General features: G+C 50.5%; 1 protein-coding gene across 10 annotated transcripts in view; it reads right to left on the bottom strand.

The window, feature by feature from the left end:
• The window catches only part of FYCO1 (FYVE and coiled-coil domain autophagy adaptor 1), a 79,019-nt gene that overhangs the window by 33,880 nt on the left and 19,406 nt on the right, over window positions 1-25,733 (bottom strand). For all 10 annotated transcript variants that reach the window (XM_086368410.1, XM_086368412.1, XM_086368411.1 and 7 more), the window contains 9 exons: window positions 22,566-22,709; window positions 19,301-19,391; window positions 15,976-18,342; window positions 14,895-14,987; window positions 14,020-14,138; window positions 11,732-11,899; window positions 9,061-9,210; window positions 8,145-8,344; window positions 5,511-5,655 (listed from right to left, as the gene is read on the bottom strand). In XM_086368410.1, coding sequence (XP_086224536.1) covers window positions 5,511-5,655; window positions 8,145-8,344; window positions 9,061-9,210; window positions 11,732-11,899; window positions 14,020-14,138; window positions 14,895-14,987; window positions 15,976-18,342; window positions 19,301-19,391; window positions 22,566-22,709 — 3,477 coding nt within the window. The remainder of the gene's footprint in view (window positions 1-5,510; window positions 5,656-8,144; window positions 8,345-9,060; window positions 9,211-11,731; window positions 11,900-14,019; window positions 14,139-14,894; window positions 14,988-15,975; window positions 18,343-19,300; window positions 19,392-22,565; window positions 22,710-25,733) is intronic.

Here is a 25,733-nt window from a genome sequence, read left to right as displayed (position 1 = left end):
AGATAACTACCTCACAAAGCACACACAGCAGAGCTGGGGCTAAAACCCTGGTGAAAAATCTCTTTACTTCCCTCAAATGTTGGCTAAGATAGACCAGGGAACCTGACAACTCTGTACTCATCTGAAGATGGAGATGCCAGGTTAACCCAAGTGCAGCAAGGCTTTTTGGAAAAAGTCAGCTTTCATTCCAATCCCAAAGAAGGTCAATGCCAAAGATGTTCAAACTACCACACAACTGCACTCATTTCACATACTAGCAAGGTAATGCTCAAAATCCTTCAAGCCAGGTTTCAACAGTATGTGAACTGAGAACTTCCAGATGTGCAAGTTGGATTTAGAAAAGGCAGAAGAACCAGAGATCAAATTGCCAACATCTGTTGGATCACTGAAAAAGCAAGAGAGTTCCAGAAAAACACCTACTTCTGCTTCATTGACTATGCTAAAGCCTCTGACTGTGTGGATGAAACAAATGGTGGAAAGTTCTTAAAGAGATGAGAATACCACACCACTTTACTTGCCTCCTGAGAAAACTGTATGGAGGTCAAGAAGCAACAGTTAGAACTGGACATGGAACAACTGACTGACAAACTGGGAAAAGAGTACATTAAGGCTATATATTGTCACCCTGCTTATTTAACTTCTATGCAGAGTACATCATGTGAAATACTGGGCTGGATGAAGCACAAGCTTGAATTGAGATTGCCAGGAGAAATATCAATAACCTTAGATATGCAGATGACACCACCCTAATGGCAAAAAAGTTAAGAGGAACTAAAGAGCCTCTTGATGAAAGTGAAAGAGGAGAGTGAAAAAGCTGGCTTAAAACTCCACATTCAAAAAACAAAGATCATGGCATCCAGTCCCATCATTTCCTGGCAAATAGATGGGGAAAAAATGGAAACAGTGACAGACTTCATTTTCTTGGGCTCCAAAAACACTGCAGATGGCGACTGCAGCCATGAAGTTAAAAGATGCTTGCTCCTTGGAAGAAAAGCTATGACAAACCTAGATAGTGTATTAAAAAGCAGAGACATTACTTTGCCAACAAAGGTCCATATAGTCAAAGCTATGGTTTTTCTGGTAGTCATCTACGGATGAGGAAGTTGGACCATAAAGAAGGCAGAGCACCAAAGATTTGATGCTTTTGAACTGTGGCGCTGGAGAAGACTCTTCAGAGTCCCCTGGACAGCAAGGAGATCAAACCAGTCGATCCTAAAGGAAATCAACCCTGAATATTCATTGGAAGGACTGATGCTAAAGCTGAAGCTCCAATACTTTGGCCCCTTGATGTGAAGAGACCCTGATTCTGGGCAAGACTGAGGGCAGGAGGAAAAGGGGGCAACAGAGGATGAGATGGTGGGTTAGCAGCACCCACTCAATGGCTATGAGTCTGAGCAAACTCCGGGAGACAGTGAAGGACAGGGAAGCCTGGCGTGCTGTAGTCCATGGCATCAGACATGACCGAGCGGATGAACGACAACAAAAGGTGGCTTTCTAACCTCAACCATGTTCACCAATTTGTGTTCTCATTTTGTTTGAAATACCAGGCACTGGATCTCCTGGTTGGTGATAAACCCACAACAGTTCCCCGAAGCGTTGACCACAGAGCACCCGTTCTAAAGTAGGTGCTAGCTAAGATACTCTGTGGGTTGGCGCAGTCTCTAGAGTTTGGACTCAGTAATCCTGGGCATCAGGCAGGACGTTCTTTGGTACAGACACCTGAGCTCCGAGGTGCAGCAAACCAGGGCCCATGCAGTAGACACCACAGCGTGATCCTTGACCTCACAGCTCAGGGAAAACATCGCAAAACAAGGCACCTGCATGGAAGGCTTCCCACACGGTACACACCCGAGCCTCTTAACTCCGTGGGAGTGGATATGGCCCCGTCTTGGATGTGCCAGGGAGGAAGTTCAGTTCAGGGGGCCGTGGTGAACCTAGAGACAGCGAACCAGGGCCTGACCAGGAGCGTCCAACTCTGGAGCTCAAGCTCTTCACTGACATGGTCTGCTCAAGAGGGGAGGCAGGCCTGGGGAGGCCAAGGACTCGAGGCCAGCCCTGCTGTGGGCGAAAGGAGCTCTCTTTCCTTCTCAGCCCGCTTCAGGCCTGAGAACAGCTGGGCCTCTGTCAGGGAGATGGCTGAAGGTGGGCCTGGATGACTGTGGGGAAAGGTGTGCATGTTCGCGGCGTCTGGAGAATGTCAGCTTCCCATCTGGTGAGGCCTGTGCCCGGGGCCACTCAGAGGCTGCTAAGGGATCGGCGGCATCCTGCGAGCTCTCCCTGAGCGCCTGGGTTCTGGGACCTCTTCCTGTCCTGTCACAGCCAAGGGGCCAGGGCAGACAACTGTGTTTGTCCTGAGGACACATGTGTGGAGTGGGGAGTGGACGAAGGGTAAGGAAGGAGGGCAGCTCTTTAATGGGAAGATGGGGAAACGGGGCCAGGAGAAGGCCGCAGTACGCTGCAAAATGCATCTCGTGCCCGTGACTAGAGGGAGGGGTTCTGGGTACAAAGCTTGGTTCTGATGCTTGCAACCCCCTGACCTGGAGTGAGTTACCTGGCCTCCTGAGCTTCAGTGCCTCGATACAAGAAACAGGGACCATAACCCCTACCCTGTGGAGGGCTGGGCGGGGACCAAGTGAGGGCGTGCAGACGCAGCTCCAGAGGGAAAAAGCTCCAACAAGGGCTTTTAGCAACACGACCTCCAGGCGGCATCTGTTCTCCGGATTAGAACCCTGGACCACTTCTTACTTTGGACTCGCTGTTTTCTTTCTCTAAATCTCTTGGCAAGGGCGTGTACACACACCCAGGCTCTGTACCACCCCTCTCCCCACCACAGCTTTCTCAGACTCCTGGTGGTTTTAAACCTAAGAAAAAGCTGCAGGAGACACAGGTGTCTGCCTCCAGTTAATGTGTAAGCAAGGTGTAAGACAGGGCACGCCCTGAACTGACTCGGAGGGCTTACCCTTCGCCCAAACAGACTAGGCACAGGACTGCAGACCCATCCATTAGCCCCGGATCTGCCTTGGAGGCTGAGGCCAGCATGCTGGCAGTTTCCTTTCCCTGGAACGCTTCCTGATTTCCCACGACTGAAACACACACGTTTGTCAGTGGTCAAAAGACCTTCTGCTTTTGCTCCTACTAGGAAAGGGGAAGATGAGGGGTGAAGTGACAGGGGAGCTACTGGGGTACTTTCTCATGCACCTGAGAGCCCGAGGCCATCTCCAAGGCCCTGAGGTTCTGGTCTGGCTCACCTGACCCCTGACCCACCTGGCCAGGAGTCAAGGCACAGTCAGCGAAGAGCTGCCAGGTGACAAAGGAAAAGGGTGGCTTAGTGCAAATCCATGGGGGTCAGGGGGGACACTGCAGGCTCACGCAATCAGGCAAGGCTTCAAGGTGGGCCTTTCAGAAGGAAAAGCAAAGGCCCACGGTCACAGTGAGCACCTTTGCTTGGGTGATGGGGTTGGCTGTATCCTTGACGCGAGTTCACTCACCTTCAAGCCTGAGCATAACCGAGTATAGGGACACATGCTGGAGCCTAAAATCTCCTGAGCTGAGAGCCTCCCAAGATTAAGTGCATCTCCTCCCATGCAGCAGAAACCCCAGATGATAAATCTGACAGACTGGTGCCAACCCTCCTCTGAATTCTGGGCATGAAGAAAGGAACAGAGATCTCAGCATGAGTGGGCAAAAGCTCGCGAAGCTCCCCGCCTGGATGGAGAGTGGGCCACGAACTGTGCCCACTCAGTGTGTGCCCCCCACATGGGGGCCCTGTCAATTCTCCCCCGAGCTTCTGAGCAGGCAGTGCTTTGCACAAGAAACTGCATTTCAGCCAGACCCCGGGGCTGAGAAGCACCAAGTGAGGCTGCCAGGGAGGGGAACTTGACCTTTGCTTGGGTCCCCTGACTTAAACTCTCGCCACGTGAACACGGTGGCACTTGATGCAATTATCTCATTTATTTAGAAATGAGCCCTTGCACCACTCTCCTCACAAGCTTTGTTGGAAAACAGCTGGCCCAGAAAAATTGGGGAGGCCGATGGAGAGCTGGCACTGAAGGATGGATGGCCCTGTGCCAGACGCCGTCCATCTACAGCAGTGAAAGGTTTGGAGGGTCTGGGTCATGGTGATGGGACAGGGCCCAGGCTGGTTGGGGGAAAGTCCCTCGGTTCCATGGAGTGCTGGGTAACAGACTTGTCTATATTTTTTTATTGCTTTTAGAACTCTGGGGCTCGAAGAGGCCTTAGCTGAAGCCAGAGGAACTTCTGAGAGAAACCGCTTGAGAGAACTGAAATTAATCTGAGCTTCCTTTCTTGTGGCACCATCACCAGGCCTGATGAGTGGTTCTATGACGTGGTTTTTAAAGAGCAGTGTGTTGCTCTGAGCATGGCTGTGGCAGCCCAGGAAGGGCTGCGCTTCTGAATCATCCAGCAGAAGTCATCCCGGATCTCTGCTGCACGTGAGCACGTGCACTTCAGTCCCCATGCTGACGTTCTACCCCCAGTGCCTCAGAACGGGGCTGCTTTGGAGATAAGACCATTACAAGTGACAAGTCGCTCAGTCGTGTCCGACTCTTTGTGACCCCATGGGATTCTCTAGGCAAGAATACTGGAGTGGGTTGCCATTTCCTCCTCCAGGGGATCTTCCCAACCCAGGGGTCAAACCCAGGTCTCCCACATTGAAGGTGGATTCTTTACCATCTGAGCCACCAGAGAAGCCCAAGATCATTAAAGAAGTTAGTTAAAATGAGGCCAATGAGGTGGGCCCTAATCCAATCTGATGGTGTCCTTGTAAGAATGGGAGATTAGGACCCAGAGAGACAAGGGTGCACATGCCCGGGTGGGGGCCGACCACATGCAGAGACAGAAAGAGAGCGGCTGTCTGCAAACCAAGGGGAGGTCTTGGGGAAAGTAAACCTGCTGGCACCTTGGCCTTGGACTTCCGGAATTTGACAAATTAGATTTCTGTTGTTGAAGTCACCTGGTGTATGGCATCTGTCATGGCGGCCTAAGTGGATTAATATAGTTGCCCAAGACAAAAAAGGCTTCCTGGAGTTGCTGAAATCAGGAGGACTGCTGACAGAAATGCCCAGAAACTCTCTGACAAGGCTCCACGCTGACCACTCCCCGAGTCCCGGTGCTGTTCAAGGGCCACCTGCCCTGAGCACTGTTCTCAGGCACCTTCCCTTAATGAAAGACAGGCGACCCTGCTTCTGAGCTTTCCTAATCCTCCAATGAGAAAGCACAAGGCCAGGGACGTCCCTGGTGGTCCAGTGGCTAAGACTCAAGCTCCATTACTGGGGGCCTGGCTCCAATCCCTGGTCAGGGAACTAGATCTCACACGCAACTAAGAGTTCGCACGCCACAACTAAAGGTCCTGCACGCTGCAACGAAGACTGAAGACCCTGAGTGCTGCAACGAAGACCCCGTGCACCCAAATAGATATTTTTTAAAAAAGAAAGAAGGCACAATGCCAGGCACTTCATGAGAACTCAGAAAATGGATGTGAGTCTACTCACTGCTCAGCCACATTTGGGTCAAGAGAGTCAGTCTCAGTAGGTGTCTCAGGCAAGGAGGAGCCGGACTCCTGTATCTGGCACAACTCCTCATCTGTGATGATGTCAAAGGCGGCGTCATCCGGCGGCCGGCAGTCTGTGTTTGCACCTGGGGCACAGATGCAAGCAGAGAGAGAGGAGAGATGCATGGTCATGCACAGGACGGGGAGGGAGTGCAGCTACGCAGGATGAACCAGGAGGACGCACCCTGCAGCGCTCGCTCAACCGACAGCAACTCTGTCGGGACGGAAACAAAGGGCTGTTGCGATGTTTCAGAAAAGCAGATGAGGGGACTACAGGTGAGACTGAATGCACAAAGTAAGTGTCTTCTCTGAAGTCCCTTAGGCAGGGGCGTGGAGGCGTTTTAAGCTCTAACATGTTCTCTGAGGCCCCTTACTTAGAAGGAAAAAACTTATCAAAACCTTATCAGGAAAGAACCTAACAAAAAGATAAACACACTTCCCTGCTGCTGAATCCTTGCTCCAGCAGACACACACCTCAAGCATGCTTCTTTGAGAGCAGGATTCTGTGTGACCTGCATTTCCATCTCAGTCCACTAGGAGGTGGAAAAGAACTGACCCCACCCCCCTACCTAACCCCACCAACCCCACCCAACCCCACAAACCCCTGAAGCTTGACAGAATTGTGCCTAACCCTGCAGAGCACTGGGTAGGAAGGACGCTGTGTGGATGCTGCTGTTCTAGTCAGCCCCACCCCGCCAACAAGCACCCTCCTGCATGTGATGGAAGCTGTGATGGCAGGCCTGAGATGAAGAAAAGGCAAGTAAGACAGAAAGACAGGCAGGGGAGGAGGCAGGAAATATCAGAAATCAAAACAAGCAACCTCAGCACGCTGGCACCATGCCACCCTGTGTTGTCACTGAAACACCCAGAATGAGCCAAGCGTGTCAGGAGAAGAAGAGTTCGTGTGGGCTGCAAGTTCCCAGTGGGCCCTGCCTCACGGCTCCTGGACGGGCCGGGCTTTAGCAGCGATGTTCTTCCTCTGGTCCGAAGTCTGCATAATGGAGGGCGGCTTGAGGCACAGGCTGAAAAGGGGGACCAGGACTGGCTTTTTTCCACAGGCCCAGCCACATTCCTGAACCCGCCTTTTGAGGCTGGCAGGAGGAAGGGGGAAGGAAGGGGAGGGAAGGGAAAATGACCAAGAGGGACCTAAAATGATACCCGCCGAGAGAAACCAAAGGAGCCCTAAACCGAGTGCTCTGCCACGTGTAGACTGGAAGACTCAACTCTGTTACTTTGGCAATTCTCCCTAGACTGCTGTAGAGACTCAATGCAATCCCAACCAAAATGTCACCAGGATGTTTTTGTAGAAACTGACTAGTTAATTCTAAAATTTATATGGAAAAGTGTACAACCTAGAATAGCCAAACTTTAATAAAGAAGAAAATTGGAGGACTCACCCTGCCTGATTTTAAGACTTATTATAAAATTATGGCAATCATAACAGTGTGGTATTGGTGAAAGAAAAGGCACGTTGGTAAATGGAGTGGAACAAAAAGTCCAGATACCGAATCATACATAAAGGCAACTGATTTTTGAGAAAAGCACAAAAGCAATTCTATGGGAATAGACCTTTCGACCAATGGTGTTGGAATAACTGGACAACCATTTACAAAAAATGAATCTTTGGGCAAAGCTTGCATCATATAAAAAAATTAACTCAAAATGAACCATAGACCTAAACGTGAATCTAAAACTATAAAACTTTTAGGAGAAAACAAAAGAAGACCTTTGAGTTCTTGAGTCAAACAAAAAGAGATATGATACTAAAAGAACAGGAAAAAATTGACCCATAAGAAAAAAACCTGATAGACTGGACTTTCTCCAAATTATACTCATCAAAAGAATATTTAAAAAGACAGGATACAGGTTGGGAAAAAAACATTTGTAAAACACATATATGATAAATAAATCATACTCAGGATATATAAAGGGCTTTCAAAATTCAGTAACTTTTAAATAACACACTAATGCTGTGCAAAGTACACTTCCCCATCCTTGAGCAGTTGTTTGTATCTAGTATAAATAATGGAGCCGGCCAACCTCCTTGATGATCCATTTAAACAAAAGAGGAGCTAACAGTGTCTCTGAAGGCTGGCTGGCCTGGATCCAGACTGAGGCCGAGGAGGGCAGGGCTCTGGCTGCAGGAGGCAGTGGTGTCTGAGCACAGACAGCGCTCACTGCCGCCCAAGTCACTGCAGTTCTGTCCGAGAACATGAGCTACTGGGAAGACAGGGAAGGATGCGCTCATTTCCAGATTCAACGCCTGGCCTTCGGTTATCCCGGGACAGAAGTTCGGGGCTGGGGCCTGGGAGACAGCATTTTCTAAAGCGTGGGGTGGCATTCCACCGGTGGTACATGAGTTAAGAGGCAAACAGACTTCACGTTAAATAATAATGCTGAATCATATCAGGAGAAAGTTATTCCCTTTTCAATTCACTTTCATCCTAATTACATCAAAAAGAAAGTTTCAGTGCCTCACTTTGGAAGTACTGAACTAGGCGTGGCTCAGCTAAGCAGCCACAGTGGGGCGGTGGGGAGGGTGGCCCCGGGGAACAGAGGCAGTGGGGGAGCTGACCTTGGCCTCCGGTGGCCTGGGCCGGGGATCGCGTGGGGCTGGGCTCCCCCTGGCTGGTGCCCGAGCTGCTGCTGTTGGGAGAGCCGGGGCTCTCGCTCAGCTTCCGGAAGCAGGCCCGGCAGCAGCGCTCCTTCTTGCCACCGTGCTTGCTCACGGCGTAGTTGTTGCAGCAGTAGTAACAGAAGATGCGGCCGCATATCCTGGGGACGACACGGGCATGGGCTGTAAGGATGCCACACAGGGGCCGCGAGCGCCCTGCTCGGCGCTGGAACTGGGCTCCGGACGCCACATGGCTCATCACACCCAACTCTGCCCGCTCTGGACCATGGCCTCAAGGCCCCTTTCCTAAGACTCCAAGAAAGCCGCCTGGGTGACACCTGATGGGAGGAAGTTTTACTTCCTAGGGTCCTAGCAGGCAGGCTGAGCCCCCTTCCCTGACATTATGATGCAGGTGGGCATCCCACGCCTGGGTGCTGGGCTCTAAAACCAAAGATGATTCTCCACGCCCCCGTCCCAACTTGAAATTCATTCCCGCCTGCCCATCTTCGGTCCTGGGGGCAGGGAGGTCTCTGCTTCCTCTGGCAGAGCCTCGGCCCCTGCTCTCTCCATAGTCCATCTCCCCTCTGATCCCCACAGGCCAAGCGAGCATCGAGACTTGGGTCTCTGGGTGTCCCACATCCCTGGGGGCCCCCTTACTTCTGCCCACATGCCCTGTATTCAACTCTCTTCCCTTTCGGGGATCCTTGAGTGTCCTGCTGGGACCCTGCCTAACACCCCCTCCTCAACTGGTTCCCTCAAAACTAAAAGACAACATGCTCTTCCTAGACAAGTGGCCGCCATGCCAACGCCTGCCCTAACTCCCCGTCCGGAGCCCTCTGCTCTGGCTCTGGGCCCTGCCCACGAGCCGCCCGCTGACCTGCAGTGGTGCCTCCGCACCATCCAGCTGAACTCCCGCTTGCAGTCGAGGCAGTGGTTCGCCTCCATGTCCCCGGGCCATCTTTCCTCAGCACTGAGCTTCTGCTGGAATTCCAGGGCATCTGACTTCTGCCAGAGAGCATCCTTGTCCCTGGGACGGAGCCACATTAGAAAAACAGAAGAAAGCGTCCATGAAAATGACAGAACTACCTCTGGATTCACTTCAAAAGACTGCTTCTGAATTTTGCAAGACAGGAGGGGAATTCACTTTTATTGATACCGAGGTCACCTGTCACCCCACAGCAGATCCAGACTCAGCAGGAGTCCCCCAGTGTGTGGGTCCTGATCTGACACCGCACATGTGAAGGTATGGGGGCCTGTGGGGTCCATAAAGGGCTCTGGCAACTGCAAAGACCTGCTAGCACTAACAAGGGTCACCAGCTGCCCAGGGGTCTAAATGACCGTGTACACGGCCACTGGGAGGTTAGGCTGTCACGTGCTGCCACAAGTACACGACAGCCAGTGTGCTGTGAGCCAAATAACCAGGAATATACCGCCCACCCAGATCTTCAGGATGTTTGGGACCCTTCTTGTTTTTACGGTTTAAGTAATAATTAATGGCCCTGGCAACATGTGAGCCACTGATGACTGAGAGCCACACCAGAGCCACCAGGCCCTGAGAGAAGCTGGCACTCTCATCAGTCAGGGACTCCAAGTCAACCAAAGACTGTTCCCCTGAAATATAAACCAGAACATGGACTTTTCAGGAATGCCTCACATTGTCAGGAAGCAGAAAGACTCATTTCTTGTGATCAGCATCGTTCTCCAAACTGGGCCACGGCTTGTTCTGTCTGGCCCCGGGAGGCCAGGCGCCCAGACCCTGGCAACGTGGCAACTGTGTCAGGACCTGGGCTTTTCCAACAAAAACTTCTGGAAGGTGTGTGAACGCAGAGGTCACAAATGCTGAGTCCCTAGTCTGCAAATTGATGGCACATGGGCAGAGTTTTCAAGCTTCCAAATTAGTCAAAATTTATTATTGCCAATTTGCAACCCCAAATGAATTAGTACATTTAGGCATCACTTATACATGGCTGCTGACACTGTAAAGAAAGGGCTAACCAGATTTTATGTGGTTCTTGAAAGAAAGACCCAAAACTATAAACCAATTTTATGGAGTTTTTTGGACAAAACTTTGAGTCTGAGCCAGTGTCTAGTGGAGCAGGGATTTTCAACTCTTGCTCACTGATACCTGGACCTCACTCCCAAGAATTCCACTCTAGGTGGTCTGGGTGGGGTCCAGACCTGAGTGTTACTTTAGTTATTAGCTCCCCTAGTGACTCCAATTTGCATCAGGGTTGAGAACCACTGCTCTAGTTATAACTGTCAATTTATAGGCTACACAAAGAGGGAAGAACATGTTAGATGACACTACAGAGATGTAATCAGCAAAGCCCAGGTTACGGGAAACTCTACCGGGTAAATGGCCTGCTTTCTTTAAAAGTAAACTGCAAAGGAAAAGAAGAGAGATGGTGGGGGAACCATGCCTAAGTAAGAGAGATCCAAGAAACCTATCACCATGCAATACACAGATCTAATTTAGATTCTGACTAGAAAAAATTATAAAGCAATTGGAAAAATTTCAAAATGACTAGATACTTGATGACATTGGGAATTAGTAAATTTTTAAGCATAGTAATGATACTGTGGTTGTTTAAAATAAGCAGTCCCAGTGTTAGGAAGGCACATACCAAAATACTTGTGGATAAAATGACAGGAAGTTTGGGATTTGCTTCAAAACAGTCTGAGGAGGTGGGAGAAATGGGTAGGACTCCAGGAAACACAAGACTTGGTCATGAGCATAATGCTGAGGCTGGGTGACAGGTACAGAGGGGCGCATTCTGCTATCTACCTTTGTATTTTTGAAAACCTCTGGGACTTCCCTGGAGGTCTAGTGGTTAAGACTCTGGGTTTCCACTGCAGGGGCCACAGGTTCGATCCCTGGTCAGGGAAATAAGACCCCACAAGCCACAGGGCGCAGCCAAAAAAGAAAGATTCCCATACAAAAAGCTTTACAAATTTTTTGGAATGACTTGCCAACATTTAAAACTCAGACCAATTTCACATAAGAATCCAGATTTCTACCTTCTCTGAAGTGAGGGGACGTGGCAGCAGCAGCGCAGCCTGCCCTCTGGTTTCTCAGCCCCTCCAGCCCGGCTCGCACATTCACACCACTGTCTGCTGCCTGAGTGACGAAGCACACAGCTGCTACCTGACGCACTGGAGTTTGGGGCCCCAGGCGCTGGGAAGAGTCGGATGGAGGAGAAGGAGAAAAGGACTCCTGAGAGAGGGGCAAGGGAGTGGAGAAGTCCCTGAGGATGTTAATCATCTTTGACTGTCACTCTGTGGCTGAGTACATGGAGAGTTTGAAAACAATTAACACAGCAATACGAAAACACAAACCAGATGCACACTAGTGGGAACAATGAAATCCTGTCTTTTAAGGCTGCCAAGGGCCTGAGTAGACCCTGTTCATGTGTGTGTGCCCTTACAACAGAACACAAGCAGACAGGGCCCACTTCCCTGCAACAGTCCCTTCAGGAAGAGTCACACTTCCTTCAAGAAAAGCCAAGCTCAGGGGAAGCCCCCGGCCCCTGGTCTGTCCCGACACTCACCTGAGCAGCTCTATCAGCCGCTCCTCCAGGTACTTCTTGGTTCTGTTCAGGTCATCCAGGTCAGCGAGCATCTTCTGGTCATTCTTCTCCCTTTCTGCCGCCTCCTGGCAGAGTCTGTTGTAATATTCCTGGGCCTTTGTGGTGGCTCTTTCAAGTTCCTTCTGGGTCCTGGTGGAGGAGCGGTAAGTAGTCCTCATCACCCACTATTTCCAGCTTCCCCCTTCCCCCGGGCTAACCCCAGCCTCTAATAAGCAGTCCCGCTGCCCTACCAGCCTTTGTCTTGGGGGAGCCCCTTGCACTGTTCTGCTCACAGGGTGGATATTCAAACCTTAAGCCTTCAAACCTCCTCTCACACACCCAAACTCTTCACACATTGCTACCCCCACAACAAATACAAGGGACATTCGGGAAAGGAGGTTGACCTCAGGTCACTAGGAGCACCCCAGGTGGGTCAAACTCCGTACCACTTTTCTTTGGAGAAAACTGAGGTTGTGAAAGGAGCCCAATGGGTGAGGTGCATGGGTTTGTGACAGGGGGTGGATATGCAGAGGAAAAAGGAGTCAGAACAGGAAGAACTGTGGCGCAGCTTCCTGGAGGTGACCAGGCAGAGGAGCATCCGTCCCCCATGATTCTCTGGGACTCTACACATGAGGTGTGGCACTGGGCACAGAGCAGGCACTAACTCTGAATGGCCAGGAGTTCAACCTGAGGCTTCGAGGCCTACGGAATCCTGCTCTGGGTACTGCAGAGTCTCAGGCTATGAGAGGGGCTGGCTGAACCAGAGTCTGCCCATCCTTGCCCACTTCTCATTCAGCTCACTAGTCCCCTAAGGCAGTGGCTTTCCAAGGATGGTTTATGAACCAAGGCATTCACAAAAGCTCCATAAAACTAGAGGGCTGCACCTGACCAATCAATCTGTATCTATTCCAGCCTTGCCATGTCCAGCAAAAAGTTGTCAGCAGGCTGTTTACGAGACACTGTCCACCGAATGATCTTGGGGACACATAGATATACACACAGTTATAGCATTAAAAAAAATACCACCAACTTAGGAGGTTCTATTTAAGTTGTCACACGAACATGACCTGGCTAAGGGCAGCCAGAGTACTACAGGAATTGAACTCTGAAAGGACAGTCAGATGAGAGGAAACACACATCTAGGCTACTACGCATCCAATGTGGTCTGGATCTCCCGTTGAGCCTGGGCCAGGCCTAGAAGCAGGTGGTAGGAGATGGGTGGGAAAGCTAAAGCCTCAGGGAAGTTCGATGTGTCTGCTTCTGCTGGGAGCACACATGCAATCCGGCGCCAGGATCCCTGCAGGATGAGCCTGGCCCCGTCGCTGGGTGGTGGGCTGATGATGCACAACTCCGGGGCTGCCAGGTCTGAAGACGTGGCAGCCTTGGGGCTGGACACAGGGAGGGCCATATTTTAAGGTTAAAAGAAATGATGACGAAAGGGTGACGGCAAGACGTGTTCTCCACAGACACAGCACCAGAGAGTCTGTGGAGCATCAGAAGACAAGCTGATCCTGCTCCCTGGCTCGCTCGCTCACTCCTGGATGAGCTGGGAGAACCTCACACTTAACCCCGCAGCCTGTCATTGATGAAGAACTCAGGTCAAAACTCACATTGGGGAAAACGTGCACACACATAATTCACAAACCAGTTCCCCAAAACAAAACAAAATACGATAAAACACAAAACTATCTGTCTATATATTTTTTAGGTAGTTGTTCAGAAAAAGACTCTGGAGCCAAATGTTCTAAGTTCTAGTCCTGCCATCACCACTTACACACTGTGACCCTGGGAAAGTGACTTCACTCTTCTGAGCCGCATTTTTCTCTTCTATTAAATAGGATAAATAATAATACCATCCTCACAGGACCGTTGGGAGGATTAAATAGGCAAGTAGATTTCAAGCATTTAAAATGGTACCTGCCACATTTTAGGCTTAAATGTTTGCTGTTGTTAGTATCATGACACTTGCCCAATTTTTATTTCATTTGATTTTTACCAAAGCATGAAGTTCCTGAACTGAAATATGCCCCCCAGAGACGACAATGGATTAAGAGAAAGGTTCCCTGCAGCTTCTATAGGCTTGTGACAGGCCGACTGCCAAGGAGCTCTGTGGCATGCTTCCGACATAAGCACTCCCTGGGTCTACAGCTTTTCTTGCAAAAGGACTTTTTAAAGCTGAGTGAGTGGCTGACTTTCTAAACGACTAGACCAAACCCGCCCCTTCCGTGCGGACTCTCCCACTGGCCCCACGGGCAGACTGTGTAACTAACCTGTCCAAGTCTTGGCGCAGGGCGGCCCCCTCCTCGTCCTTCCTCAGCATGGCGGCCTGGCACTCGGCAAGGTGCTTGCTGGTGCAGCTCAGTTTCTCCTGCACGTCCGCCTGGGCAGCCTGGCACAGGACAGCAGGGAGAAGACGCCTGGCTGCAGAAGCCGTGCGAGGTACCACACGGTGACTGGCTCGCTCCACCCCATCTGGCCGGCGCACTTCTAACGGGAGGGGCTTTCATTTAAGATTAAGAGGCCGAGAACTAGTACGTGTGTGGAGTAGGACAGATTCCCGTTTGTAACTATGTCCCTTGAGCATCAACTAGGGCCAGTTGTGGTGGGTGTAGGGGCTCCAGGGTGGGGATAGAGGTGTGGTTGTAGGGTGTGGGGGTTTCTGAAAAATGTCACAGCCCTGAAGACAGATTTCAGTGCCTCCCCTGCTCAAGCTAAGGTCAGACTCACTGACTTGGAGAACACGTGTGGATGTGTGTGCGCGGTAGTCACTCAGTCGTGTCTGACTCTTTGCGGTCCCATGGACTGTAGCCTGCCAGGCTCCTCTGTCTATGGGACTTCCCAGGCGAGAATACTGGAGTGGGCTGCCATTTCCTTCTCCAAAGACAAGGTGGGGGGTGGTATAAAAAAACACTTGGCAGCTCCAGCCAGGTGTTCAGGGAGTGGCAGGGCCATGACACAGACTTTGGGTGTCTAGGGCACACTGGATCTCCCGCAGGGAGGCCTCTTGATGGTCCGGTGAGAGACAAGTGAGATTCCCTCCCCGACAGGCCCACGGCCCGGGAGTACGATGACCAGGTGGATGAGGGGCCGGGCCCTGCTCAGGCAGGCAGGAGCACCTCCCCTGGGCCCCAGGGCTCGGGCCTACCTTCAGCTTCCCCTCAGCCTCCTTGGTGGCCTGCAGCTGCCGACCCTGCTCCTCCAGCTGGCCCCTGAGGGTCCTGCATTCTTCACTGGAGGTCTGAGAGGATGGGAAAGGGATCAGAAAAGTGGGGTCCTTGTTCTGGGACTCCTTCGGCCCCATTCACCCAAGTGGGTAAAAACAAGCCACTTCTCTTTCTCTCAAACTAAATTAAGCTTTGGGCTTCACTGGTAATACAGTCCTGTCAAGCTAAGAGATTTAGCTTGGCCTCTGAGCTTAGCATTTCATTTCTACGAGGGAAGGTGGAGCATGAGCCACGTGGAGCTACACGGGATGGAGCGACACAGGGTGGAGGCACATCTGTGGGGAGGCAGCAGCTGCCTGAGCGAGAGCAGTGGGCTGAGAGCGCACAGGCCCAGAAGCACACAGACACGTGACGAGCATCAGAGGCCGAAGCCCCGGCTGTTTGCCTGTGTCCTCACTCTTAACCTTCTCCCCCGTGCAGTCTAGGGCACACATAAGCTCATCTACCCCAAGGGTCTTGTGAAAATGAATTGAGTTGGTTTATTACAACTGCACTGTTATCAGAAGGCAGCTGAAGGGACAGAGAATCCAGGGACAGGATTTGAGGCAGTCAGGAACTCACAAGCCCACAGGGCTTGGACAGCAAGTACATAAACGAGGGTAAGGAAAACACCAGAGGCCTCATGTTTCCTTACAGCAGGCACTCCCACCCTGCTCCTGCTGCCGTGCAGGAATGAGGGCACAGGCTTACAGGCCTCCTAAGATTTCAAAAGAAGCCCCCGAACTAAAGCTACAAGCAACTTGCTCTTAAAACGTTGGCTGCTAATTACAAAAACAGATTCTGTGTGGGCCCAACTTGTCTGCAATGGCATCAGATGTCTGAGTGACGGCACCCTCCATGGTGCTGGGTCCCTGACAGGCTCTCGCACGACAAGGACGCTGTGGGCTGTGACAACAGGACACTCCCGGGCCACATGGCCCAAGGCGCCTCCCACTCACTCGCGGGCCCACCAGGCCCTGCTGCAGGGGTTGGGTGCAGCTCAAACGGCTGGGGGAGGTTTACCTTCAGTCTTTTCTGGTAGTCCATCATCTCGGTGCTCAGCTGGAACTTGAGGGTGTCGAGCTCCTGGCGTGAGGCCTCCTGGAGGCTCTGGGCGTGCTGTTCAGCCTGGGCCAGCCGGGCCTGCAGACCAGGCAGCGAGCCGGCTGTCTCCTCGGCCACCCTCAGCTGCTCCTGCAGGCTCTCCTTCTCTCGCCGCAGCCCTGCCACTTGGTGCTCCAGGCCCTCCCGCTCCCTGGAGGCTGCCTCTTGGGCCTCCCGCAGCTCCTGAATGGTGTGGGCCAGCGCCCCCTCCACCCGCTCTTTCTCCGCAGTCAGCGCACAGACCTGGATGCCAAGCTCTGCCGTGTCCATGTTGGCATGGTGCAGCTGCTCCTGCAGCTCAGTGTGCTCCAGATGGGCCTCCTCGGAGCTGCACCTGACCCGGGACAGCTCCTCCCGCAGGATCTGGAGCTCCTCCTCCCTCCGCTCTGCCTCTTCGGCCCTCTCCTCCCTCAGCGCCCCTTCGCGCTCAGAGCACTGCAGCAGCTCCTGGACGTGGGCCCTGTTGAGGGCCTCGTTCTGTTCCTTCAGTCGCTGCACAAGGGCCTTGTGCTCTGTCAGAGCAGTCTCAGCTACGCTCAGCTGGCTCTTCACCTTTTCCTGGTCCCCCAGGGCGGCCTGCAGCTTGGCCTGGAGCTCCACCACCACGGCCTGGAGTCGCCGGGCCTCCCCCTGATGGATCTCTAGCTGCGCCTGAGACAGGGCCAGCTGGACGGCCAGCTCCTGCGGCGCATGGTCTTCAGGTGGGCTGAGACCCTGTTGGCCTCCGTCTGCCCTGAGGGTCTCAATCAGCTGGGTCTGCTGCTGGCACTGGCCTGCAAGAGCTTGGAGCTCCCCATCCCGGGCCTCGGCGAGCTGCTGGCCCTGCTCCACCTGTTCCCGCATTCGCCAGCACTCGGCCTCCTTGCTCTGCAGGGCAGCCTCCTTCTCTGCCATGTGGGCCCACATGCTTGCCTCTGTCTGCTCTGACTCCAGAGAGGCCAGGGAGCCCTGGCTGGCCACCTCCCGCTGCTGCAGCGCTTGGTAATCAGCCTGCAGGGCCTGAAGTTTCTCCTCCAGAATGTGGTTGCGCTCAGCTACATTCTGCAGCTCCTTCTCCAGCTCCCTGTGGGCCTGCTGGAGCTGGTCCTCCATGCCGGTCCCGTGCACCCTGGGATTGTCTGTCTGTCCCTCCCGCAGGCCCCGCTGTTCCTCCTCTGGCATCTCGCAGGCCTGCTGTGGGACAGAGTTCAGAGCTTCAAGCGTCTCAGCCGCGTCGGGCAGACCTGGGCCTAGCTGTGCAGCAAGTTGCTCCAGCATCCCCACCTTCTGGCTGAGGTGGTCCCTGTCCTGGATGAGCTGCTTCTTCTGCTCCTCCAGGTCACTCACGTGCTGGCTCACCTGGGCCAGCTGGGTCTCCAGGAGCTGCAGCTGCCGTGTCAGCGAGCGGGCCTCCTGTTCCAGCAGCTCCTTCTCCTCCAGCCGCTGCCGCGCCTCACGCCTCGCTTCCGTGAGCTCCTCTTCCAGGGAGCCCAAGTGGCCCAGCGACTCCTGCAGCTGGCGCCGGAGCTGGGCTGCCTCCTGCCCCTTGCAGGACAGCTCGTCCCGCAGCAGGGCTGTCTCCTCCACCAGGCGCTCCAGGCAGGTCTGGGCCTCCTCCTTCAGCTGCAGTTCCCCGGCCAGTGGCTCCAGCTGCACTGCCTGCTGCCCGCTGAGCTCCTGGATGCGGGGATTCTCGCTTTCCAAGGCTTGGAGCCTCACCGCCAGCTCCTGGGTCTCCAGGGCCGAGTCACTGGAGACACGCTCTTCCCTCTCCTTTGCATCCAGAGCCGGAGCGGCCATCTGCTCGGCTGCAGCCAGCTGCTCCAGGACATTGGCCGCGGGGATGTCCTGGTTCCTCCTGTGCGGGGAGTCATGGGTGGCCTTGAGGTCCCGAGCCAGGGGCTTGAGCAAGGACTCCAGCCGCCGCAAGGCTGAGCGGTAATCCTCCTCCTTCTCCGCAGCCCCCAGCTCGAGGGCCTGCAGGCATGTGTGCAGCTCCACCATGGTGTTCTGCATGGCCTGGGTGACTTCCCACTGCTTCTGGAGTGCAGCCACCATGTCCGCGAGGCGACTGTTGTCCTCAGCGGTGGCACGGCCCCTCTCCCTCTCCACCTGCAGCTGCTCTCCCTGCAGGCTGATGGCCGCCTTCAGCTCCTGGTTCTCTCTGTCCAGCTGCTGCATCCGCTCCTGCAGCTGCTTCTCCCGCACCTCCAGCTGGTCCAGCTCCAGCCGCATCTCGTCGAAGCCCTCCAGGGACTCGCTGTTTAAGGGGTTGCTCAGGTCCAGGCTGGAGGCCATCTCCTGAGTCTGGGCGGAAACATGGAAAATAAGTGGCCTGGGGATGAAGCTACACAGCTGTTTGGTCAAGCTTTAGAATTTAATGCGAACAGAAGGAAAACTACAGCAATTAGGTGACCTAAAGTCTATGGAGCTATTCGGAGGACTGGAACTCCTTCGCTCAAAGCAGCTGCCAGAGAAGGTCAGCAGCACATCCTAAAACCATGATGCAATGCCACACGCATGAGTTCCCAAGACCCAGAATCGACGTTTCCCATCCCACCGCTGCTAGTGTCGGTAACACAGTGGATGTTCGCTCTCAGAGAAATTAAGTTATATGTAAACTACTGCTCACCCACTGCACTGTACCCACAATTCCTGCTGCGATTGTATCACAAAATGGGGTAAAGATGCTACTCTGAATGCTTCTTGTCTTGATTACTCTTTATTTTGCTTTGCTGAATAATTTCTGTGTTCTTTCCCATTAAACTACATGATACATTCCATTCACATAGATAACAAAATTAACCAAACTGACCTTATCCACTAGCATTCACTGAGCACTAGGCTTGCGCCAAGCCCTCAAGCACAGTACGTGCATACCTTTGTCTACTTCCTACAACCATCTTAAGGGCTGGGATAATTGTTATGATCCCATTTTACAGATGAGAGAGCTCAAGTTTCGAGAAGGTAAGTCACCTTCCCAGAGTCACACAGGTGGCGAGTGACAGTCAGAATATGATCTTGCCACTTTTAACCACAGTGCTAAATCACTTCTTCTAAAACACTTCAAAAAGTTTTAAAAAATAACTTGCTTTTTAAAAGATCTAAGTTCCTTTTGGTTGTAAAAACCTGGACTCTAGGAAACAGCGGGTAGGACTGAGGGATTATGCGGCTTGGGGCTGGAACATCAGGTGTCTGAAAAGGTCCCGAGTTGGGCAGGGCAAGGACATGACAGACAGGAAGGCCCCAGCCTTTCTGGCATTACCTGCAGGTAGCTGCTCACCAAACTGCTCATGCTTGAGCTTCGGCTGGGTGGTCTCCACAGGTAAGCGGAAGAGCTGGTGGCCAGGGTCCTCCTGTGGGGCCGCAGAACAGACACGCCTGCATCAGAGCAGGAAACACACACACACACACACACACACACACATACACACACACAAGGGGAGGCCTTGGTTGTCAACTGGCAACCAGGTGGTGGCAGGGGTGATGCCCACCTGGCTACAGTAAGGGGGCAAAGTCCAACAGTTTCCACCAAAGCACACATTCAGGTTGGTTGTGCCAGCTGGACTCCACTGCTGAAGTCTAAGCATGGTGGCTCTGCTCCCACTGTCAAAAAGGAACGATATACTATTTTCCCAGTTTGAGATTTAAGCTTTCCTAGAAACTTTGGTGCCAGCCATTACTCGTTTGCCAGTGAGGAACCAGCAGCAGTCAGTCTGGTAAACAGAGGTCACGCTGTGCGTTGGGCCTTGAGGTCACTGCTTTACAGTACGCTACACGGGTGATGCAGCGGGAAGACCTCTGGTTCAAGTGACCACACGGGACACTTTCTACACTGCGGGAAGTTCTATTTGATGGCACTAGTCACTGCAAATGAAAGGTACTTTCACTTAACCAGAATCTGTCCCTTAATCTACAATTGCTGCATTTTGCACCTTGTTAGTCTCCACAACCCAGCGCTGCACTTTCAGCATCTACCCGGAAGACAGTCACGTACGTGTGTGAGGTGACATGCGGGTGCTCTCGGCAGTGTATCATAGGGGAGAAAGCAGAACCAGTCTGACTCTGTATCACTGGAGAGACAGAGAGCCTCTTTACTCACACAGAGGAACACTACGCCACGCACTGGTCGTCTGTTTTGTAAAGTGCCAGGCAGTGAGTATTTTTGGTTTGTAAGCCTTGGGCTCTGTCACAACAACTCAAGTCTGCCACCGCAGCCTGAAAGAAGACCCATAGACGGTGGTAAATAAAGGTGTGTCACACACTGCCCTGTGGGCCATGGTTTGCCAGTCCCATTCCACGTCTGTAGAACTCCCTGTGCAATTGGCTAAAAACCTCAAAAACAAAGTGGAATGAAAAAGGCGAGTTGCAAAAGAATAGCTACTTCACGATTCAATGTATGCAAATGCAAAAAATATATATATATAAAATAAAACTATATATACATTTATGAGAACACACAGTAAAACACAAAAATATCTGGGAACGACACGCATCAACTACAGGGTTGTAATTACTTCTAGACAGGGAGAGATCAGAAAGGATGGCCATGGGGTGGGGCTTTGTTTGAATCTATATTTTATTTCCTAAAAAAAAAGGTATTAGAACCAGCTTGAAGGGGCTTTGACTGGCCTAATATGAGATAACTTGAGCTTTAAAATTATTACAGTGATGAATATAACCTATTGAATACAAAAAGAATCCACAAGTCAATACTGCTATAAATAAGCAAATGAATAAACTGATGGAGAAGAAAGAAAAGATCTTCCTTTACAAACAGAATGCCAACTACTAATGCAGAAGGAAAAATGAACTCAGAAAATCACTCTGATAACCACGACAGTAATTGATTCAGGAAAGATTTACCAATGGATGTTAACAGGAGAGAGATTTAAAAGAAATAGGATAAAAGAGAAAAAAAAAAAAACCTAGTCTGAAATGTCTTCCAATAAGATACATATTAATTACAAAGAGAGAAACAAAACTTCAGGAGAAACCTGGCTAACACCAGCATAACCAAACGATGATGGTTAACCTCACTAGTAATGAAACCTCTGGGTACAATACACCGAGAGGGACACAACGCCTGGGGTATTTCTCCCAAAATGCTTAATCTGAATACAGTAATAGGAAAATACACTAGACAAACTCAAATCAAGGAATAAGTTACAAAATAACTGGCCTCTACTTCTAAAAATGTCTATGCTATGAACAACAAAGGAGAGAAACTATCCCAAATGAACAAGGACTAGAGACCCCTGACAATTCACTGACGTGATCCTGGACTGGATCAAAGACGTGTCTGGCATAATTCTTAAAATTTGAGTATGTTCTGTAGATTGGATAGCAGTATTGTATCAGTGTCAATTACCCGATTTTAACAATTGTGCTGAGGTTGTATAAAAGGATGTCCCTGATTTAAGGAAATACACAATGAAATACTTAGGAGTAAAGGGCAATCAGGGCTGTAACATATTCTCAAATGAGAATGTAAACAAACCACGTTTACATAAGGCGAAAAAGTGATACGGAATTCCCTGACAGTCTAGTGGTTAAGACTCCATGCTTCTGCTGCAAAGGCGCAGGTTCAACCCCTGGCTGGGGAACTAAGAATCCCCAAGCCATGAGGTGCAGCCAAAAAATGTCAAAAGAAAAGAGAATGATAAAAACAGTTGTAGTACAACACTGATAGCTAGAGAACTGAGGTGAAGGACAGATGAGCACTGCGTACTGTTTTTACAACTTTTCTGTAATGATTGTAAAATTGAACCATTCTAAAAAGGACGTGTGAAGTAAATAAGGCAAAAATGTTGGCTCTTAAGCCCCAGTAGTTGGCATATGGGTTCCATTATAGTCAGTACTTCTTCCTCCACAGAAAGAAGTCCCTCATAAGAAATTCAAAAAATTGGAATTAAAAACAAAACACACCTTTTTTACAGAAAGCAAAAAAAAAAAAAAGAAGAGTGCTGGGCTTGAGTTGAACTCGAGTCTGGTGCCCTGGCCCTGTTCTTGCCAGCTGTGTGGCACTGGGCAAGTCCCTCCGCTCTCTGCCCCTGTTTCCTCAGCACCTCACTCCTGAAATGGGTGTTGTGTGAATGCACTTGTGTGGGCGCTGTGCTGGTGTAGGAAAAGAAAACACAGCAAAGCAAACTTTCCAACAACCCTTATGCGATGAGCTTTCTATCCCTCTCACTGGCGTCCATGATAATAACTGTATCTAGGAGAACACAACTGGGAAAAGCCCACTTGCTTCCACTTCGCTCCCACACTGAGTTCCTTAACACATCTGAAAACCCTGGGTTTTGCATATGCATCTCCACTGACTCATACCGCCTAACCAACTCGGTTAAGTTTAAGGCTGGAGCCTTCAGATGTTATCGCTAGTCACAAGGCAACCAAGTCTGTAAAATGAGCAAGCATAAGGTCATTTACTGCATTAGCAAAACTGCTTTGAGCGGACTGATGGCAAGCTTCAAAATCAAACACCTCTTTCCCCTCTTTTCAACCAAGTAGTTAATTCTTCAAAGTACCTGGCAAACGTTGGCCAGGCAGCATCCAGGTCATAGCCCCGCGATGCCAGGTCAAACTGGACGTCAGTCAGCTCGTAGAGTTGGCCCACGATGTCAGAGCTCAGCTTTGGCTTCAGAAAGGGGCTCCTTGCATAGTACCAGTCACTGCAGAAAAATATGGAAAGGGGTCAAGTACAGGAACAATAAGGATACTGGAAGACTGCATTTAGTCATCCTCCTAGCACGGCTTTGCCTCATCAACTTGCAACTCAGGGTACTAAGCTAATTAAAGACAGACAGAAAGATACACATCCCAATGTGATTTTCACCACTGAAGCATGTAACTCTTAAACTCACTCTTCTTCAAGGAATCACTGAAATGAACTAGATGCTTATTTGTTTATTATTTATATCTTATCTATTCCCCCAAAGAATGTGAGAAACCTTAAATTTGAATTACCATCCAGGAAAGGGCAGTTGTAAGGGAAAGAACACTTCCTTTTCATAAGAAAATCTTGTCTTCTATCCCTTCTGGAGAATGCAATACAGGACACTGAACTCGCTGCTAATTTCTGTCCAGACATGTATTAAAAAAGTCAAAGAACAAAATATCTCCACTTTGAGGTGGTGGTTGTTTTACTTCATGTGAAACAGTAAGAATTAAAGAGACAACACTGATGAGTTTAATGAGCTATGTGGCTGAGTTCTGAGAACTGGGAGACACTTTAAGTCAGTTTATGACAGCTGTGACTAAACCTCACAACAACCTTCAAATCAAATGTGCAAAGGTTTTCAACTCACATGAATTCACAAAGCTTAGCACATACAAGAGAAATACGCATTTACACAAATCTTAAAGGTGACACAAAATGAAACAAAATATTTCCCCCAGTAGTTTTTCTTTTATTCAGAAGCATCTCTTTGATTAACTGGAAGAAGCTCTAGAGGTAGAAGGGCGGCAGAGGTGGGCAGGGCAGCCGGGCCAGCCACAGAGGTTCAGCTAACAGGCTCCTAATCTGACATCCTCTCCCAGCTCCACGTGCTCAGTCCTGCTCTCCGTCCTGTCCTCCTCCCCCTGCTGAGGGGGTGGAAGGGGCACAAGGGGCCCGAAGGCCCCCCATCTGGTTGCTGTCACAAGCTCCAGGGAGCCCAGACCAACAGGGCCGGCACTGACTCAGTGCCTCTGGTGAGGCCCCAGGCTCGCTGGTGTTAGATTCCACAGGTGGTTCTGCGGAGGGGCATGTTTGCCAGCACCAAGGACATGCCATCCACCAGGCGAAAGCACCTGGCATTAGGAGTTCTGAGACCTGAACCCCAGTTTCTGCTTCCCACCTGAGCATCAGTGGGGCCCAGACAGAGGCATCTGACCTCCCTAGACCTTTGTCTTCTCACCTGTGACAGTTCAGGGCTTCCTGCTCCGTGTGCGCCAAGGATGGTGGTCAGGAAGGGGAGGAGAGGATGACAGATGGAGGCCTCTGCTTGTGCCAGGATATGGCACACACAGGCACTGCCACTGTGGCTGGCATTATTGCTATTATAATCTTTTAGTTTATCACACTTGTTTGAGGGCTCCTTAAAAGACTCTGATGCTGGGAGGGGTTGGGAGCAGGAGGAGAAGGGGACGACAGAGGATGAGATGGCTGGATGGCATCACTGACTCGATGGACGTGAGTCTGAATGAACTCCAGGAGTTGGTGATGGACAGGGAGGCCTGGCGTGCTGCCATTCATGGGGTTGTGAAGAGTTGGACACGACTGAGCGACTGAACTGAACTGAACTGAACTGGTTTCAGAGGCCTCATACACTTTAATGCCTGGTGAAAAGTGTTAAAAAAAAATGTTCACTGCAAAAAAAAATTTTTTTAAAAAATGACATATTCCTACCTTTTATTTATCACGTAATGTTCTCATATACTTTCTAATCCTTTTATATGTTTTTTGCAATTTCTTCATTGTTGTCATTAGAACAGATAAGATTTGCATTCTTTTCCCTTGATCGTTATATTGTTATTTTCATTGTTGCTATATAGACCGGAGAAGGCAATGGCACCCCCTCCAGTACTTCTTGCCTGGAAAATCCCATGGACGCAGGAGCCTAGTGGGCTGTAGTCCATGGGGTTGCGAAGAGTTGGACACGATTGAGCGACTTTACTTTCACTTTTCACTTTCTTGCATTGGAGAAGGAAATGGCAACCCATTCCAGTGTTCTTGCCTGGGGAATCCCAGGGACGGGGGAGCCTGGTGGGCTGCCGTCTCTGGGGTCGCAGAGTCGGACATGACTGAAGTGACTTAGCAGCAGCTATATAGACTTCCTTATTAGAATTTTAAATGATGTCATGCTATGCCATTTAAGCTAATTTGCTGTAATTTTACAGCCCTCTATCATTGGACATTGATGGTTTCCACTTTGTGTATTATAAACAGCATCATAATTTTCTTTGATAGTTGATTTACAAGTACTATGTTAGTTTCACGAGTACAGTAAAGTGATTTGGTTACACACATATATGTACATGAAATTAAAAGACGTTTGCTCCTTGGAAGACAAGTTATGACAAACCTAGACAGCATATTAAAAAGAGAGACATAGAGAACAAAGGTCTGTATAGGCAAAGCTATGGTTTTTCCAACAGTCAAGTGCAGATTGGAGAGTTGAACCATAAAGAAGGCTGAGCGCCAAAGAACTGATGCTTTCAAACTGTGATGCTGGAGAAGACTCTTGAGACTTCCTTGGATTGCAACAAGATCAAACCAGTCAATCCTAAAGGAAATCCACACTGAATACTCATTGGAAGGACTGATGCTGAAGTTGAAACTCCAATACTTTGGCTACCTGAAACAAAGAGCCGACCTACTGGAAAAGACCCTGATGCTGGGAAAGATTGAAGGCCAAAGGAGAAAGGGGCAACAGAGGATGAGATGGTTGGATGGCATCGCCAACTCAATAGACATGAGTTTGAGCAAGCTCCAGGAAATGGTGAAGGACAGGGAAGCGTGGCGTGCTTTAGTCCATGGGGTCGCAAAGAGCTGGACATAACTTAGCGACTGAACAACAACAATATAGGTACATGTCTATATTTTAAAAATTCTTTTCCATTATAGCTTATTACAAGATACTGAATATAGTTCCCTGTACCATACAGTAAATCTTTGTTGTTTACTTTATATATAGTACTGTGTATGTGTTAAT

Source organism: Bos grunniens, chromosome 22 (assembly GCF_055505025.1).
Source record: "Bos grunniens cultivar Pamir isolate PY7600 chromosome 22, Bosgru_T2T1.0, whole genome shotgun sequence".
NCBI lineage: Eukaryota > Metazoa > Chordata > Mammalia > Artiodactyla > Bovidae > Bos > Bos grunniens.
This window is presented reverse-complemented; position numbering and strand designations above follow the sequence as displayed.